Source organism: Salarias fasciatus, chromosome 5 (genome assembly GCF_902148845.1).
Source record: "Salarias fasciatus chromosome 5, fSalaFa1.1, whole genome shotgun sequence".
NCBI lineage: Eukaryota > Metazoa > Chordata > Actinopteri > Blenniiformes > Blenniidae > Salarias > Salarias fasciatus.
Window position 1 is genome coordinate 10,398,137 of NC_043749.1, and position 19,147 is coordinate 10,417,283.

The 19,147-nt window shown below is 41.5% G+C and overlaps 1 protein-coding gene across 6 annotated transcripts in view; it reads left to right on the plus strand.

The window, feature by feature from the left end:
• cpne5b (copine Vb) overlaps positions 1-19,147 on the plus strand; it is a 133,087-nt gene that overhangs the window by 102,477 nt on the left and 11,463 nt on the right. For 5 of the 6 annotated variants that reach the window (XM_030091269.1, XM_030091270.1, XM_030091271.1 and 2 more), the window contains 7 exons: positions 2,149-2,195; positions 3,392-3,573; positions 3,730-3,857; positions 4,988-5,090; positions 12,149-12,206; positions 13,395-13,468; positions 14,751-15,739. In XM_030091269.1, the coding sequence (XP_029947129.1) occupies positions 2,149-2,195; positions 3,392-3,573; positions 3,730-3,857; positions 4,988-5,090; positions 12,149-12,206; positions 13,395-13,468; positions 14,751-14,942 (784 nt within the window). In that variant the 3' untranslated portion in view covers positions 14,943-15,739. Of the gene's footprint in view, positions 1-2,148; positions 2,196-3,391; positions 3,574-3,729; positions 3,858-4,987; positions 5,091-12,148; positions 12,207-13,394; positions 13,469-14,750; positions 15,740-19,147 lie in introns of those variants that run through there. The other variant, XR_003931458.1, reaches the window with a different exon arrangement.

Consider the following 19,147-nt stretch of genomic DNA (forward strand, 5'->3'; position numbering starts at 1 on the left):
CCATAAAAGATTAAAGTAGTAATCTAGTCATAACTAATAATACAGTGTAAATTATTATAAGTGTTTATTTATGGATTTGTGACATCGTCATTAAATGTTATTAAAATACATTTATAGTGGCCCTGTACATCTGATGTTGGACTGTGTCTGTGTTGAACTGATTCATAAGCTCAAAGCAGGTTCTTTCTGCTGTATTAAAGATCCAAATTCATTTTTAAATGAGAAGCCTAAAGCTAACCTGTGTCCACTGAGGACAGCTGCCACTGGACCTCAGTTCAGTCTGAACACCGGAGGTGGACGTGTGAATATTAAGCGTTTCTGCGGTGCAGTGTGCCGCTCGGGCCGGGCCCTGCTTTGATCTCCACTGTCCCGTCGCAGCAGGTAGGCTGTCAGCGGCTTTATGTGCTGTGGCGAAGCTGAGAAGGGTGACAGATTTCACTGACAGGTCCAGGCTTTGACTGATTTATGATACAATAACCTCAAGGTTGAGTGGCCCCGCTTCAGAAATATCACCCTCATCAGTCTGCCCACTAACATTAGTGTGACACTTACAGAAACCTTAGAGCTGCGTCTTGCAAATGTGGATGTTTTTCTCAGGGAAATGGATGGACGTTAAGTAGGAGCCCCACTTAAACTGTTGGAGCTCTTTGCAGCCAGATCTTTTCTCCACCAGCTGTCAAAGCACTTTTCTCCAACACTCAACTTTACAGCGCTCATTGTGATGAAAGCTCTGGCAGCTTTTACATCTTATCTGACGCCTTCTGTAATCATAAGAGGACAGGAATAATTGGAGTGCTCAAAAAGCTCAAAAGCATTACACCTGAGCGTAAATTGAAGTAAAAATGTCGCCGTCACACTGTTGATTTTTATCACTTTCAAGCTTCACGGCACTGATAAAGTCAAGAGGTGAGGACGAGACAGCACAATGTGACATGTGTCGACAGTGGCTCTCTCTCTCTCTCTGTGAATTAATTATGGATCACAGACCTTTAATCAAGTTAATAATTTGAACATTACCATGCACCAGTGCAGAATTCGAATTAGGATGAAGTCGTGTAAAATGGAACAACTAAAACAGAAAGAGCCCAAAGCTGCTGGCCCGTAGAAATTTTAACAACGGTGCAGCAAGAATTGATGTTTTGCCTCCTCGTGTCCACTTGCTGTGTTGCAATAATCTGGAAGGTTTTCCCAAATTATATTTGGAACATCAGAACATTTGCAGGAGCTTGCATTGACATTTTCACCATTGTATCATTTGTAGCTTGAGCGAATGTTTAAAAACTGTAGTTGCAGCGGTCCAATGAGATAAGAGCTGATAGAGATACTGGACTGGTTGGAACATAAAGAATCAAACTATTATAAAACCAGTAACTGTCCAGAGCTCCACCAGCCAGTGAATATCTGAAGTGCAGTTGTGTTTTGACAGCGTGGACCTCAAAAAGGAAAATTAATTCACAGGGTAAACACCTCTACGTTTGTTGTTGCAGATTTGTAAACCAGCAGACCTCCGGAGTTCAGTACCACTTCAAACACTGCGTGTGAATGATTAAAATGAAGTTTAATTAATTCTGAGGTCGGCAGGGTCGCGCTGTGACATATTCATGGTCCACGCCCCAAACTGAAAGGTTAATGCCAAACCCTAACTCATTCATTTTATTATCAATCTTTCGCCGGTGTCTCTGGTGACTCCCGCGGATAATGAGAGGCTGTCGTTCGGGCCCCCCCGAAGGCCTCGTCTCATTGTCGTAAATTAGCAAGAGGAGGGGAGTGCTTCATCAGGAGGGAAAATTGGATTATGATTTGCTCTTAAGTGCTCCATCAGCCTAATTGCTTGTTACCGGGCTGCTCGTCACCTCCCGCTCCGTCTCGTGGAGGCGAGAGTCAAATAAACAATATAAAAGAAGCGTAATCACTCAAAAGCTGGCTGCCGGAACGTCCGCACTTTCTGGCACTGACAGGGAGGATCGGGTATCGATCCACGCAGGCTTAAGAAATCATCAGTGGTTTGTAATGGCCGAGATGATCTCCGCTGTACGTGTGACTCAGATGTATGTTCGTGCGACCGCACAGGAATTTAAGAAGGCGGAACGACTGCACAGTGGTCTCTGTCATTGTTTTCCTAATGTCCCCTCTCCATCCCTCCTTCAGGACGCAGATCAATTTCACAGTGGCCATTGATTTCACAGCATCTAATGGTGAGTGATACTAATAGCAACGTGTGCGTTTTAGGAGGCGGGAGAGAGAATAGATAGCGGTGCTCTTTGCCTGTGGCATGTCCAATTTCAGAATCAATCACACAAACGCAAGCAGGCAGTGCGGCACGCATACTGTACGCACCGTGTTCCCAACAAGGGATCGCTTTCTCTGGAAAGTTTTTCTCGGTAAATTACGTGTCGATACACTCTAAATGGAGAGTATACCAGGCATTTAAAGAAAAATAAAAGTAAATGGAGCACAACACTCAGCTTGACATAAAAACATTAGGATGTGAAAGGACCACACTTAAGTCTAATTACACTACTTATGCCATTAAATATGACCGAATACTTTCCAGAAGACTTATCCCGAGGAAGCGCTCTCCACTTTAAAACACATTTATCAGAGGAAATAAATATTTCAATTGATTCCAGCTGAACCACCCCATCTAAACAACAAAGCCCTGAAGGATTTCTTTACCAGTGTAAGTTACGACAGGGGATTACTCAGAATCATGTTAATTTTAAATGCACTGTATTTGTTTATATGCTATTTTACCTTATGAACACGATGCTTGTTCTTTACTAAACGTTTTGTTGATGTGTATTTTGTAAGAAAAACTGCATTTAAAGTTACTTTTGAAAGAGTCTCATTTTTTATAAATGGTGCTTTATAAATGTTTGAGATTAAACCAGCGCTCTGTCCCCACAGTGAGAATAACTCAGGTTCAGTGTGAGCTTGGGGGTGTTTGCATGTGCTCCCTGTGCGTGAATGGGTTTTCTCCATTCGGTCCGGTTTCCATCCGCAGTCCAAAAACATGAATCCGAGGGAATAAGCACTTGTTTATCAGAACTATGTGGATGAGGGTCGGCTACATTTGCTGCTGGTGATCACCAGTCAGTACACAGCAGGAGTCTCAAACACTTCCTCTGAGCAGACAGTGTAATTTTCCAAACTCTCAGATGTTCATCAAAAGGATAAAAGTTCTAAAGAAAAATCAGAAAGAAAAAAAAAAGTCTTCACACGGTGAGAATATAATCTACATCAATATTGAACGACTTCATATTGACCAGAAGCTCGTGGTTATCCATTATATTCTCCCACACTCTAACACTCTAGAACTGATATCATGCGTTGAAGAGTCTTTGTTTTCGGAGCTCCTCCACCTTAAAGACATTTGTTCGCTTGTCCGCAGGTAACCCCTCCCAGTCCACCTCGCTGCACTACATGAATCCCTACCAGCTCAACGCCTACGCCATGGCCTTGAAGGCTGTTGGGGAGATCATTCAGGACTACGACAGTGACAAGATGTTCCCGGCTCTTGGCTTTGGAGCCAAACTCCCACCTGATGGGCGGGTGTCGCATGAATTCCCTCTGGTGAGTAATCCTGCCTTCGCGTTCCGTGATTTCCTTCTTCTCTGTTTCAAACTTACTGTACCTGACAAATAAAAGAGAGAAATTACCATGTGTTTGAGTCATGGTTTCATGACTATTTTTGTTATGACCACATTAAGGCTGTTTGCTGTTTTTCAGAATGGAAACATGGAAAACCCTTACTGCAATGGCATTGAAGGCATCCTGGAAGCGTACCATCAGAGTCTGAAGACGGTGCAGCTGTACGGGCCGACCAACTTCGCTCCGGTCGTCAACCACGTTGCCAGGTCAGCGAACAGCTTTTCTTCCTATTGGAGGCATCCAAAAAATAAATGCTGCTCAACTATTGAATATAAATGCAGTAAATTATACATCATGTTCTTCCATCCATTTCAATAATAATGTCATATTTCTATTTTTACCGAGGAAGTTTAAACAAACAAAAAAATGTCTAAGATACTGGATTTTCGGAAACCCTTAAAAAAAACTCCCAGATGGCCTCACAGAATTGCTTTGGATACATTTTATAAAGTCCTTTTTTTAAAATTCTCAAACAAATCCCGGATCAACATTGGCATGTCTTCAGACTGTAACATCGAATATAAATTACAAAACTAAGGATGGAAAGATGGATGGTAAAAAGAAGCTTTTCAAAAACCAACAACTAATCCTAGATTCATTCATCCTAAACTGGCCAAAAAGTACTCAAAACAACTTAAGACATTAACAGAGACGACGAAATTGAGATTGAGAATGTGGTTAAAAGCAGTGGGAGCCATTCTATCAAGCCGAAGGCCTGATGATAAAAGGCAAACGAGCCTGTATTTGTGTCACTTGCAGTAAAACAACACAAAAACCATTAATATCAGCGCAGGCAGTCCACCTCCACTCTCGCAGCCGTGTCATCAACTTTCACCTCGAGCCGCCACTGTTTCTTTCACCATCCAATTTGTTGAGCCAAATCCCAACAGTTTCCCATCTGATTATGCCGGTGCCGTGCTGTAATTAAAAATGTCACTCTGATAAAATGGACTCGCACTGTTTGGACCTCGCCACTGCTGCATAAATACACAACCAGCTCGTATTTTGCATCTGAATAGATGGACTTGGATAAAGACATTTATCTATGAATTAAACTGTGTTTGTTTTTCTCTGGCTTGTTCGGTCTGGTCAATCGCTGAGCGCTCATCAGGCATTTCACTGAGTCTTATCTAAAGCACAGCAATGACAAAGGACATTTCTATTGAATTAACGCATGCTGAGGGATGATGATAAGCCAGGCCATAAACAATCAGGAATTAATTTTCCACAATCACGTAAAGATAAATCCATTAATAAGTAATAATATCTCATTTGTTTTTTGCATGAAAAGGATAACATGTCATTCTGTAATGTGGGTTCCTCTCTGTGTGTGCAGATACGCAGCAGCAGTGCAGGACGGCTCGCAGTACTTTGTGCTCCTCATCATCACAGATGGCGTCATTTCAGACATGGCCCAGACCAAAGAGGCCATCGTCAATGTAAGAAGGGAAAACCGTGGAGATTCACTGAACTGGAATGGCCTGACATACGGAATATTTTCTGACAATAACTGGAGAGGGACGTACATTTAATGTAAATTAGGGGTCTCTTCATGATTCATAGTCATAGTTTTAATGTAATATAGTAGATGGGTGCCAACATTTGGAGAAGCTTGCATCAAAATGCATCCTGTGACAGCAGGCTCATCAAAAACAAAACAGTATTAGATCAGTATGTACTCTATTCACATTATCCTCACCACTTTCCCTTTCTGACAAACGGACAGATCACAGTACCTTCTCTAGAGTACAGTAACTTCTCTCAACTCCTTTATCAGATCTGGGATCTTTTTGCTATGACGCTAGACCATGTGTTTCCTAATTTATACTACTCACACAAAGCTAAGGATATCCTTTTTTGGGGAAAATTTCAATATGAACCTAAAACGTACTGTAACCTTTACAAGCGAAACGTTTGAATCCGCTTTTCCAATTGTTCTATATTTCAGTGTTTTTTAGCACAACTTGCTGTTCTCTAACTTAACAACACAATAGGTTTGATCCGTGAAGGACCCAGTATAATTCCTGATTCAGCTAAACAGTCCTCATCGTGATGTTCACATTTTGACATGATGAGACCAAGACGATGCTGAACAGCCTCGTCACTGAAGGCTTCAAACAGACAGAAGTGGCCACGGAGTGTCATCTGCTGGTAAAGATACTGGAGATTCACAGAAAGGCGGAGAGTCCCACTCTGATGACCTCTTCATTGTGAGCAGAGCCCTGCAGAACCGGAGGATGAACGCCACTCAGCTCCAGGCACATGTAAAGGTACTGAGAGGCTCTGAGAGTGACAAGCCCTCACTGCCAGAATCACATTGAACAACGCTCATCCAGGTCCCGTCATTAGGGAAGGGCTTCTGGAGACAGAGGTTCTTCAGATGGAGCGGCCTGCACTGTCTCCAGACCTGAGTCTCATAGAAAACCTCTGGGATCAGCTGAGTCACTGTGTAGAGGCTCCTAACTCTGAACCCCAATGACCTGAGGTCTGCCCTTCAAGAAAAGAGGGATGCCAATAAGATATAAGATATAGACTTCAGAGCAGCATGAAACATCATAATTAAGTTGTTATCGATGCTCAAGAGCACATGACAAGTTATTGAGACATTGACATCTTTTGGTTTTACTCTCCACTGTTGTTGGTTGTTGCCAGATATCCCTACCTTTTTGTGAGTAGTGTAATAATATCTTACATAAACCCTCCTTCAGCCCAATAAATGAAACAGCGATTAACAGACTGACAAGGTGCAATCTAAAAGTCAGCATTAGTTTTAATCAATCTGACTCTGTGGAAAATACTGACTTTTTTCAGCCACACTTTTCAGATGAGTTTTTCTTCTGTTGATGCAATGAACACAAAGCTACTACAAGACATTGATCAGCTCCACTCACCATATAAAGATGTAAATGTGAGTCGCGGTTTGGTTTTCTAGTACGGCAATGACCAAAATTAACCCACCGGTGAATGTTGCATTAGCTTTTTAACTTACAACACATCCTGTCATGTTGTGTTGTGCATGGATTATATGGTGAAGTCACACGGCCCACCTCTAAAACCAAAGCAGACAGGAAAACTCAGATAAACAAATCAATTCCTGACACATTTCCCGTGCCGCCAACATAATATTTTTAATCATTTAATTAACATCAATAAATCAAATTATCATTTGTGATCGGGAGGTGAGCTTCTTCTTTTCCATGCCGGGGATGTGAATTACGAACTCGCTCTTTTCACATAGCTCCAGTAGACAACCTGAAATCATAGATTTAGTTTGACCAGCAGGTTAATTAACTGGGAAAATTGTTGTTGAATAATTTACCATAAATTGTGAAGATAATTATTCAGCCAATCATTTTAGTGCTCTCGGATGCAAACTAGTTATGTTTGAGATTAGCTGCAGAGCTCTAAAGTTCCTCCGCTGGGGTCCAGTGACGGGAGCAGTTCCTCTGCAATATGGACTATAAAGGTCTGAAATAATTGCTTCACATGACTGTCACTTTTACGCAGTAATTGCATGTGCGAAAGCATCTGGCTCGCTTTCATTACCGTGAAGACCAGTATATAGACTAATTAGTTACCTGGAGGTAGAATTGTGCTCCTCTCCAACCACAAGATACCGCATTGTGAAAATATGAGGGTGTTTTTGTTGTTTTTTTTTTTTTGTTTATTTCACACAATGTGTCTTCACCAGAATTCTTTTTTTCTAGCTTTAAATAGCAGGTGGCTACCTTTCTTCCCTTTCCCCTCTCTTCCCCTCCTCCGTCTCCTCCGCCTCTCCTCCGTCCTCAGCCTGCCTCAGGCTCAGAACACCCAGCAGACTGGATTTAAAGGGAATTTGCGACTGTTAGTCAAAACATTAGAACAGCCACACCTTCCTTTTAAGATCTTGCCTGCTGCTCTATCTCACTGCCTCCACTCCTCGGAGTCTGCTGATGCCTGCCGCTTCCACTGCTTTGCTTTTTTTACTCCACGAGGATCCCTGGCGAGAGAGGACCAAGCGCTGAGGTTATATAAGTCTTTCTCATACTTATTCATGCTTGAAGGTGTCTTCAAGAAAGGCCTAAGTAGCAGAATAAGAGGTAGTGGGAGCCTGAATGTGTGGGCGGGTTTTTGGGTTTTAGCAGGTGTTTTTTTTTTTGTTGTTGTTTTTTTTTAATATGTGGGCATGAAGTCGGGGGCTGTTGCAGTGAAACTGGGGCAATTTATCAGCAACAACTGGTTGTGCTGCGCTGCAGAAATCCACCTGTCACTCACCCAGCAACCCCCTCCCGCAGTCGTGTTTCGGGGTCCCTCTGCTGCCTCGTTTTCTTTCTCTCCGCGGACCCGAGAGACTCCCCCGCTCACAAATACAAAGACTTTTGCTGTCTCTCTCCATCTTTTTCCTCCTCTCAAAGATTTAAATCTCTTTGTCTTGGCTGACTCCCCCTATACTTTTGTCACCACATTCAGGCTATAACAAAAATCCTCCACTGCCTTTGATTTCTTTGGTTTCTCATCTTCCCCTTGTTATCTGTCAGCGCTTTGTCCTTCATCTCTTTATCTGCGCAGGGACCCACTGAGAACACTTCACTTCAGAACCATTTTACCCCCATTTTCTTTGTACTGGTTGCAGGACTTGTTATGTGAGAGACAATGGGGTAGTTGTGTGACGCTGACGTCGCACTGCGAAAAAAAAGAAGAAGAAAAAAGCATGATCCGAGTTGTTGCACTTTGATTAATCCAGGAGCTGTATCTACGTAGCATAACAACTTTGAACCACATGGTCAGTAATGATTTAGATTACAGTTATGAGAGCCTGTTCATGTGTCATCGCATTACGATACACATGTTAAAGTTGATTATATTGTACCTTGATGAGTGTTTGTCACACCCTGAAATGTTCTCAACAGACAGATGTTAAGATAGTTTCTCTACTTGCTCCTTTTTACACGGTTATATGAACTCTTTTCTTCCTGTAAATTTTAATTGTTTTTAGGAATAAATAAATAAAAGTGCTGTGTATCGAATGCCAGTAACGACTGGCAGTGAGTTAGAGGTCATAAAGTAACACAGAGACTGAGGCAGAGCAGTAAAGGCTGCTCAGGCGGATTCAGTTCCTGCCAAATGCAGAAGTAATAAATAATCAATATGATCCTGTTTTCTCTGATAGTACTTTATGACGCCACCAGCTGTGAAATGATGCTGTGACCTGCTTCATAGTCCTCAGCTTTTCATCACTGACTTTTTCCATGTCATCATTTTGTGACTTTATATGTTTCTACTCAAACCATGACTGAATAAAATTAAAAACAGTGAAGAGCTGGGTAATGGTCCAACATCAGGATTTCTTTTTACACGATCAAAAATATGGTTTATAGCTTGTATAATGTGTTTTTAAACTATTTTATGGTATGTTTTTATCATCTAACAAAGTATTTTAAGACCTTTTTACTCAGTGCTGATTAAATAAACAAACTGTATATTTTATAAAGGTTATGTTACATTCCAAGTCCAGTCAGTTGACCCCAAAGTGCAGAGAATCTGGTTAGAGAGCACGTTCAAGCTCACATTGATATTTGTTTCATATTACAACACAATTACTCGATAACTACTAAGTGTATAAAACCAAAAAAATCCCAAAAAACATCTGCTAACAAAACAGAAGTCTTCATGGGGGTGTTAGACTGAGTTTATTTGGTCGTCATGCTTATGTGCTTTTATTGTTGTGGAAAAGACGTCTCAAAACAAATAAAAACCCTCCTTGTTTCCCACTCTGCCGTGTGGGAGAATCCAAAGCCTGAAAGGGCTTCGAGTGGTCCTGCTGCTCGGCTGTACTGAGAAAATCACTGAGGAGTTCGACAGACAGAAAATAACTTTTGATGGTCTCATTTCTGAATGAATTCACCGAAGCAATCATTATTTAGACGTTAGTGACAACCTTTCACTGAACAACAAGAGCCTGAGCCAATTCTCATCATGTCAGGCAAACATTTTCTGACTTCTTGAAACAGAAATGATCATAATGATCTCGGACACTGTGTGGCAGGTGGTAAATATAGGTATTGAATGTAAAATAACGCATAATTAAGACTTCCTTCAAACTTAATACTGAATTGAATTTGTATAAACGTATTTGAAATGTTCAAAGGGCAAATGTATTGGACGTTTTTCCTTTTTACTTCCATTAAATCTACGATTTTGTGTCTTCTGTCGAGACAAGGGTCTTCTTTTTGGCAAGTCAGCAGTTAATATTCACAGCTGATGATAACTGGTGCGCTCAGTATGCAGCTTGAAGCGTTTCCCTGAGCTGAACTCTGAGGCGGCCAATCAGAGAGGAGTCAGGCAGTGGAGTGGCTGCTGTCACAGGACAAATCGCTCTCATAACCTTTTCTTTTTGTGTGTGGGTGTATGTGACCATGAGAACACGCTCGCCTGTCTGCGCTTGCACGAGTGTCGCGCTTAACTTTCGGGGGCACACAGAGTGAAGTTGCTGCAGTGAGAAGTGTTGAGCGGCGCTTTATTTTGACCACATTTGCTCCTGCTCGGCCGGGGCCACAGGAGGATGGCGAAAATGGGGCATGGTGGATTGCCAGGTTATTTTTGGTTGGATTTGATGTGTGTGTGTGTGTGTGTGTGTGTGTGTGTGTGTGTGTGTGTGTGTGTGTGTGTGTGTGTGGACATGGATGTCATGAAGTGTGAGTGTTAGGATGTGTTTGTGTGTGGGAGGACAGGCTCTGACAGGAGTTGTGTTGAGCACTGATAATCGCACTGATGTGATGCAGCTGTGGCGGCGTCCACACAAACTGCTCTCATCCCCTCAGCAGTAACAGTCAGCGTTATCTGCCATCGGTATTGGTTTGGTGAAAAAGATAAAAACACATTGAAGGAAACTTAGATACACAGGCGCCATTTGCATTGGGATTTTAAAATGCCCTTCTGAAGACGTTTTCATGAAGAACATAAAATTGATAATAGAGGTGGTCAATAATGACATCTTTTCATAAAACCTTGTATTTGCTTATGTCCTTGTTATCCTGTTAACTACATTATTTTCGGTGTTTCTGTCACATCGTTTTTAGAAGGCTGCCGTGTAAACGCGAAGCCTTTCTGAAATGTAAAGTGCAAAAAGCATGCGTTTTCAGAACGTCGTATGAACGGGGCCTTAGACTAATTGATCAGGACGATGGTTTCTGCTCTACATTTAGTCATGAAGGTTTCTCACAACTTTTAGTTCTGCTAGATTTTATTTACAGGATCTTTCAAGTATTATTCTGTCAATTCAGTGCTGCAGTTTATTCAGCAGTTTCAGTGATACTCTGAGAAGCCCCTTACAATCAACCAGTAATATTGTCAGTAAAATTACATTAATGTTGTGAATGAGGATGTGTAACTTATTTGTAAAATAACCTAGTTACTGCTGAGTTTGTTAGATTGTCAGGTATTTTCTCCCCTGACAGCAGTAGTGTTTTTATAGTATAGTAGATATTGGATTTGACTGCAGGATGAGTTTATAGTGCAAGTTACGATAATATGCCCATATTTTTCTTGTAAGTTATCAGTTCTATTCACTGAATTTCAAATTGTGTGTGTTGCTCCCTTCCACTGCTGGGGAGCGTCCTGCGGCGTTGTGGACCGGAGGTGTGGTTCGGGAGTGGCTGGGCGGGTGATTGAGGACGGCTGCTGTTACGACTGAAGCTGGCGCCTCCTCCCTCTCCCTCCTCTCCTGGCTCAATAAACACACTCATCCATCTGCTGTCTTGTAAGACCTTATCCATGTTTTGTGTGAGCTGATCTGTCACCTTGCCCCCCCCCCACCCCCCACCCCCCCCCACCCACCCCATGTGGACAAATGCTTCCCATTTTCCCACTCAGTTTTTTTGCAAGTCAGCATTTAAACCATTTAGAGATAAATCCCATCATATCTGTGTTTGAAGAAATGTTCACACAAGGAGGCAGCTCGAGTCAGATTGGGTTTTTTTTTTTAACCGTCAGAAAGCGTCAGCAGCAATGGCCTGCTGTCCCAGCATCTCCGGTGTCACCGTTTGTGTTATCAGTGGGTTTCATCTCCACTCCTCAGCCAGATAACCAGCATTCAGCAGGCGGGGGAAAGAGCATGTCGTCCCAAGATAACAGCTGAGGCGCAGTCGTACAAATAAAAATTGGATTCAGGGATATTAAATGTGCTGGATAAAGAAATCAAAGACAAAAAAACGAGTGTACAAAACAAGTGTCGCATCATTATCTCACAGTTCCAGGCTGTTTTTCAGATTTCCTCCCTCAACATGCCTTCTGTTTTCCTCTCTGGAGCTCAGTTTTTAGAGGAAAGGTCAGTCAGACAGTTAAAGGGGAAATTCAGAACATGAGCTGTAATCTATGCAGGGGATCATGTCGGTGTTGTAATGTCTTGGTAAGGATCACTGCAGGACAGCGGCCATGTGAACGTCTCTCTTCACTTGAGTGTAAGAAATTTACATAATGTCTGTTGGAAAAACATATTTCCTCTGTGATCTCTCTGCAGGGGGCCAAACTTCCTATGTCCATCATCATCGTTGGAGTGGGCCAGGCGGAGTTTGACGGTAAGGTTTAACTGCAAAGTGAGTGTCATAAATGCTGAATAGATTTTTTTTAATTTCCTAGAACAAGCACATGCATGATGCAAATCGGTAAGTTATTATTAATAATTCTTGTTTATCGGTTTATAATAGGTGCAGCCAGTTCCAGCCTCTCTGTCAATAATGCAGCAACATGGCAGAGATAATTACTGTACAAACTCAGTCTTAGTAGTCTCCAGAGGAGGGGATGTGGAGGTGGATGTGGATATAACTGGAGAAGAAAGAGCTGAGGTTAATTGTTTAGTGCTGAGCATTGTAAATTGTAGAGTCTATAATAAAGACATTTTCTGATTAGACATGCATTAAAGACTGATTACCACCCTGTACTTGAACATTGTTTAACTTCCTGCTAAATGTGCAGATTTCATAAAGTTGTTTGTTCTAGAGAGAAAATAAGTGCTGAAAAAAAGTGACATTTGTTTAAACGTTGTTTCTGTTGCTGTTCAGCCGTTGTTAGACCACATGAACATATTCTGTATGAAGTAGTTCTATATGAAATAAGTATTAGCAACAAGGTGAATTGTCTGAAAGAAATCAATACAAGCTATGAGATTTAAAGAATAACAGCTTATTTACTTACTTACTTACAGTTAGTTCAACCCTATATTTCCAATTCCAATTCTCAGTGATTTAAAGACAAGTGATTTAATAGAGCTTCACAGCTGAACGTGTTTTCTCTGCTAAATCTTCAACATGCGAATGTGAGTTTCCAGTAATGCTCAACAATTTTGGAAAAAAAATTGAGAATGAAACACAAATTGTTCAAAAGTGATATACGGAGCATTTACAGTGTATCATCAGCACAGGTGTTCTACAGGCTACAGTACTTTAATGATTGAGTTTGTAATTAATTTTCATTGCAGAACATCAGCAAATAGGCTCGTGAAGCACAACAGAGGCTGAAGGTCTTGTTGATGATCAACCGCACCGCTGCACCTTTTAAACCCTCCAGAAGTCATGTCCACCCACACTGCAGTCATAAAGCATCGAACGTCTCAAATGATTATTATGCAATGCTATTCTGAGTGATGAAACTAAACTTCCACATCGTATCAACCTCAATGTTCCTGCACAGAAAGCAGCCTCTGTTGCTTAATGCAGGCGTGCGTGTGTGTGCGTGCATGTGTGCATGTGTGAACTCGTGTCTTCCAGCTATGGTTGAACTGGATGGCGACGACATCAGGATCTCGTCTCGGGGGAGGCTGGCAGAGAGAGACATTGTTCAGGTGACTGCTCTTTACAGAGACAAAGGAACGGACTGGATTCACTGCTTGGTTGCCCCCGGCTGCACAACGTAGGACACGACTCGGATGATATTTTATTCATCTAAACATACAGTGCTGTAGCATTATGAAAACTGCACCGCATTGCAAAGACATACAGAACCATAAATATGACCTTAAAAAATGTATAATCACAAACATGAATTGTTCACAGCCTTGCTGTTGGCAAACATGGCAACAATTCTGATTGTTTCAGCAACAACACTGAGCATTTTACTTCAGCAACAGAATTAGCCAAACAGTGGAAAGTTTCCTACCAGTTATTGACAGCTTGGTTGTAAAACGGCCTTCACCTACTGCTGTGTGCTCGAGGGAGAGGGACAGCTTGGCCTAATGGATCTGGAAAGCCCGAAGACGTGGTGCTAATGACTGCAGCGGGTTATCTTCAGAGATCTGCGGCTGCTGGAAGTTCCAGGAAGAGCTCTGGTTCCAGGCTGTTTGTATGCATTCTGGCCCGTCTCCTGTCCGTTAACTAAGCCTTAATGTGAAGACAAACTCCCGCACCTCACTCAGGGGACTCATAGATAAAACCTTCCTGAAGGGGAAATCTTGACTGCTAACAAATGTTTTGATAAGTTGTGAAAGCCTTTTTCCTTCATCTGAAATTTGTGAACCGTTTTAGTTCTCTTTTCACTCTTATTAAGCAGCACTTTTGTTTATTATGTCAGGCTTTGATTCCTGGGTAGAAATCCAATCCTGGCTACAATGATCGCACGCTCACAGATGTTTGACCTTTTCTTGACCTCTGGCACTGCGACATGAATCACAATTTACGAGCAATAGTATTTTCATGCTCCATATTTTTACACATTCATTTTACATTCATGCTGACACATCAGGTGTGCTGCTGCATTAAGCGCCATCTGTTATCTGAGGGAAATAAGGGATATCAGTGCAGTTTGTGTAAATTCCCATGGAGACAAGTGCAGACGAATAGGTGTGACAACATGTGTCACTCAGCCAAACCGTATGTGGCTAATTGAGACGACTATCAAGCTGTTACAATGAAGACATCGTCTTGTTCTCGCCTTCTGGAGTTTTACGAAACACAATTAGTGTGACTGAAACACAGAGCATGGAGTAATTCCCTGCAGAAACATGCAAATGCTGATGTCTTGCACATTATTGACAACAATAGCCTTTAGCAGTTTTATCTCATTGGTGGATGTCTTGCTGTATGAGATGTATGAACATAATCGTTTTCATACTTGCTGTTTTTCCTCAGTTTGTTCCCTTCAGGGATTATATGGACCGGACAGGTAACCACGTGTTAAGCATGGCGCGGCTGGCCAAAGACGTGCTGGCTGAGATCCCAGACCAGTTCATCTCTTACATGAAGAGCCGGGGGATCAAACCCAACCCGGCGCCGCCTCCCTACACACCGCCCGGGCACACACACCACCACACACAGATCTGAGGGGGCCGCCTCCTCAGGGGACTTTCCGCCGAGAACTGACAGCATGCAGCAGCCACTCAAGAGTCCAGCGAGAACTCTCTACCTTCTGTTTTCTGGTGCAGAAAGAGAGACGGCGCACCAGGAAGCGGGTGTTGGAATTTGTGCGGTGCCGTCACAGTAACTATTGCAGCAGTAATTTTGTTTCTTTCTTCTTTTTTTGTGATATACTCCTTTTGGTGGGTTTCTCTCAGCGAGGGGCTGCTAACTTTTCAGGACTTGTTGGTGAAAGCCTTTCAGGCAGTGACTGTTTCAAGTCTGATGTGACAGCAGGTCGGTTCGAAAAGGTCATGTTGTGGTTAAAACTTGTGCCTGTCTGTGGTTGTTTCTCTAAATGTATCAGGACATGTGAACTTTGACCTAAACCTTGCTCGTCAGTCATTGGTGTGGCCTAATACAGTGATTCTTTTTAGGCACCTTTTCCCTTCTGGAATAAGTTTTTTTTTTTTTTTAATATGTGGGGGTTATCTCCATATCTGCTAATGCAACTGTTACGTGGGAGGAACAACTACGGGATTGTAGTTTAAAATCTGTTTCTTTGAACATTTATCAGGCTTTTCATACCATGACATGTCACCTCCCGTCCTCTTCACTAACTAAATGTTTATAACAGCATGTTGTATGAGAATTTTATCCCCATATTCTACTATATATTCTCAAATATTATTCAGAGTGGCATGGACATTTGATAGATCTGTTTTAAATACCATAGGAACTTTTTTTTTTTTAAGTGGTTACCATTTATTTTTTAGTGATTACATTAAAAAAAAAGAGCACAACCAAGTACAAGAACTACCATGATGCTATCAGGTTAATCATTAATTCTTCTGAGTGCTGCTATTCATTATTTACAAAGAACCCAATTTATTCATGCAAGTCAGGCTACACTGGCTACACTGAAGATGAAATGAATTCAATAAGGAGCATTTAAGGTTTTGGTTCGTTATGGATACATTTCAGTCATGGAAGATGTTGCACATGAAGCACATGAGCTAATTTATTTTAACTGCTTTCAAACTTTGAACCTTTTGTACGACTTATAATGCACTTGTTTACAGATTTTTAAACATAAAATCAATATAAGCACATAAATCAAATATGAAGATATGAATGTTATCAGCCCAACTGCAGGGTTTTTTTTTTTTTGTGACTCGTGACCATAGTTATGGGATGTTAGGGCCTAAACTGCAACAGTTTGTAGTACTGAGACAGAAATACATCTGGAATACAAGAATCGATTGTGCTAAGGAGCAGGATGAAGGTGGAGAAAACATTTTTCCTTTGTTTTCAGTTGTCATTTAAGTGAATTGTTATCATATATCGAATTAAGATAGGTATTGATGCCAAAAGTGTGGATCCACAGAAAGCTATATGATAGCTTATCGTTAACGTTAGAATAAAAAAGAAACCTTTGTTTGACGTATTGCTGGTTTTCTCCACAATGAGATTGACAGCCAGTGGGTAAAGTCGGGATTCACGACCTTACATCGACAGCAAACACAAAGATTGAGCTGAGAACAAGTGGATGAATCAAACAGACGATCCAAAATGAAACCTGGGTCATGCAGCGCAACAAAAGGCGAGACTGCGCCATCCAAGGCTGAATAACAAATCAGAGTGATTTAGAAAACCACGGCTTCACAATCGCACGAGGTAATTGCCACTGTGGTAAAAGTGTATCTCCGATTTTAATCTGAGTGACCAGCACACAGCAAACATTAGGGCCAGCGGTCAGTTCTTCACCGTGTCTGAGAGCAGTGGCAGGTTGTTTCAGCCTCGATGAAGCTAATCTCCTCAAACTCAGTTCAGTTCCCTATGAATCACCCCCAAACCTCCATCCACAACTCCAAAAGTTATCTCTGGAGCATCGGCATTCATCCTCGATGCATTTAAGCGAGTGAGGAATTCCTCCATGTGAAATAATTAATTCACGTTTTGTCTACACCAAAGGGTAACGGGGGGAATTCTTTTGTGCGCCTCGGTTCGGCTCCAGGAGCCCTGCTGCCGTTTGTGATGTATCATCGTGGAGAAATAAAATCAAACTGGCTTCCACGGGGCAAATCTAATTTCACAGCATCTGCAACCACGCTTTTAATCTCAGACGCCTCTTTAAACACTGACGCAACAACAATTCCCGACAGTCCTGCGATGTGGCGCTCGCTTTTTTTTTTTTTTTTTTTTTTTCCTATAATGGATCACTTGATGGATATGATCCAGATAAATGAGTCACATCCTTTTGATCATTCTGCATGCGTGCAACATGCAGTAAGTCGGATTAAACGCTCACCCCTCAAATCTTGTTTTCCTTACAGTCGGCCTCAAAATGTGAGGAATTTTATGCTTCAGTTAATCGCAGCATTATGGCGTCAAATACATCAGGACATTTATTATTTTCATCAAAGCTTTACAGGTTAGGAGAGAGTCGCCTTTTGCTGAAGGAGGAAGGTTAACATTTAAATTTGCATATTCTACGTAAAGGATTTTCATTCAACGCAGATGTTTCCCATCATGCTTCATTCCATTGATAGAATATATTGTGTTATATAATAGATTCTATATCGAAATGATTTATAGGCAGATTTTCCATAGATCCTGATGTCAACTGAATAACAGTATAGTATTATCTTATCCATTCTGCTCTAAACATTCTACCAATAAGCATCTTTGATTTTTCTTCGGCACACTGCAGCACAACTCAACTCCACTGGCTGTTGGCAGCTGTTTCTTTGTTTTTATTTCCCATTTTGTTTTCCCCGGAGATAGTGCCCCCTCAGGATAGCTGGTTGCCATAGTGATGCCATGTGAAGCTTCCACATCGTCTTTCTTAAGACTACATACATAAGATAAGAGAGGCATTTTCTTGTGAAATCCAAGGAGGTGTTGCAGATAAACAAACAGGGATGCAGAGTTGAATTTATCGACAAAACTTTCTGACCTGAGTTCTGCTCCATACGTCCACCCAAAATCAGAGATCAGAGAAACGATGCAAACTATTTCTTGGTAGCAAATCTAAATGGTCCCCAGGGGAAAAGGTTTGAAACCCCTGATCACACCCATAACACCTGAGCTGAGGTAGAAGAGACCGAAGCTTCACCAGGTCAGCTTCACACATTATCACATCATCAACCTTTAGGACTGAACTCACTGGGAGTTTTTACAGAGGTAAAACCAAAACAAGTACAGAATGGAGTCTGCACAGTCTCTCCATGAAAAACCAAAAAAAAAAGACAAGTATGGTTGAGTTGTACCTAAAGCTGTTCGATAAGAACTCTAAGAAGATAACTGTAGACTCATAAACATGTTTGTTTCTTTATGTCAAGCCATATGTAGTCAGAAACTCTTCTGGATCTTTCTTCTGCTCTGTCTTATATTTACCACACAACATTGTTCTCTTAATTCTTTTCCAATTTCATCAGCCACGAGGTCCTCAATGGAGCAGTGAGTTAACAAGAAAGGCTCAAAAGTGTGAAATTTCTTAGAAACTGACAGAGACAGACAGAGGCCGAATTCATCTGAGCTCTCCCATTATCTGATGTAGCAAACTAAGAGTCTTAATCACTTGGAAGGTAGTTACTCCGTCTCATTCAGTCTCACAGTGAGAAGCAGTTCAAGTAGATAAGTATAGTTCTTATGTCAAGTACAGAAAATGAGTTAATTGTGGCTAAAATGAGATTTCTTTTTTCTGCGTGTATTTTTAAAAGGAAGGGTTCAGAGATGAGAAAGAACTCCTGTTAGAATGTAAAGTTCAATACACAATCCCGTTTGTATATCCATTTATTCTTTATATTTGAGAGGAGGGCTTATTGTAAATGTTTGATATATTTTCAGGAATATTAAGGTATTGAATCTATTTACTGATTTATTTTTAAAGTTTATATAACAAGCCATCGATCCAGTCGTCTATGTCAATATGATGACTGAATTTCCTCCTCGACCCCACTTTTATTAGTATGATGACTGACTGCATGTTTTCTTGGGGTGAAAAAGGGGAAGTTTTACAAGTGATGCCACCAGCTGTGAAAAAAACAAAGGAAAACCCAGCTCGACCAGATGACACACCTCTCTGTGCCAGATATGGCATCAACAGTGGACTGTATGCTTCTTTCTTCTCTCTTGTGCCTGGTTCTTCAAACATTTCCTGTTTCACTGGTGGTAAAACTAAACTGTAG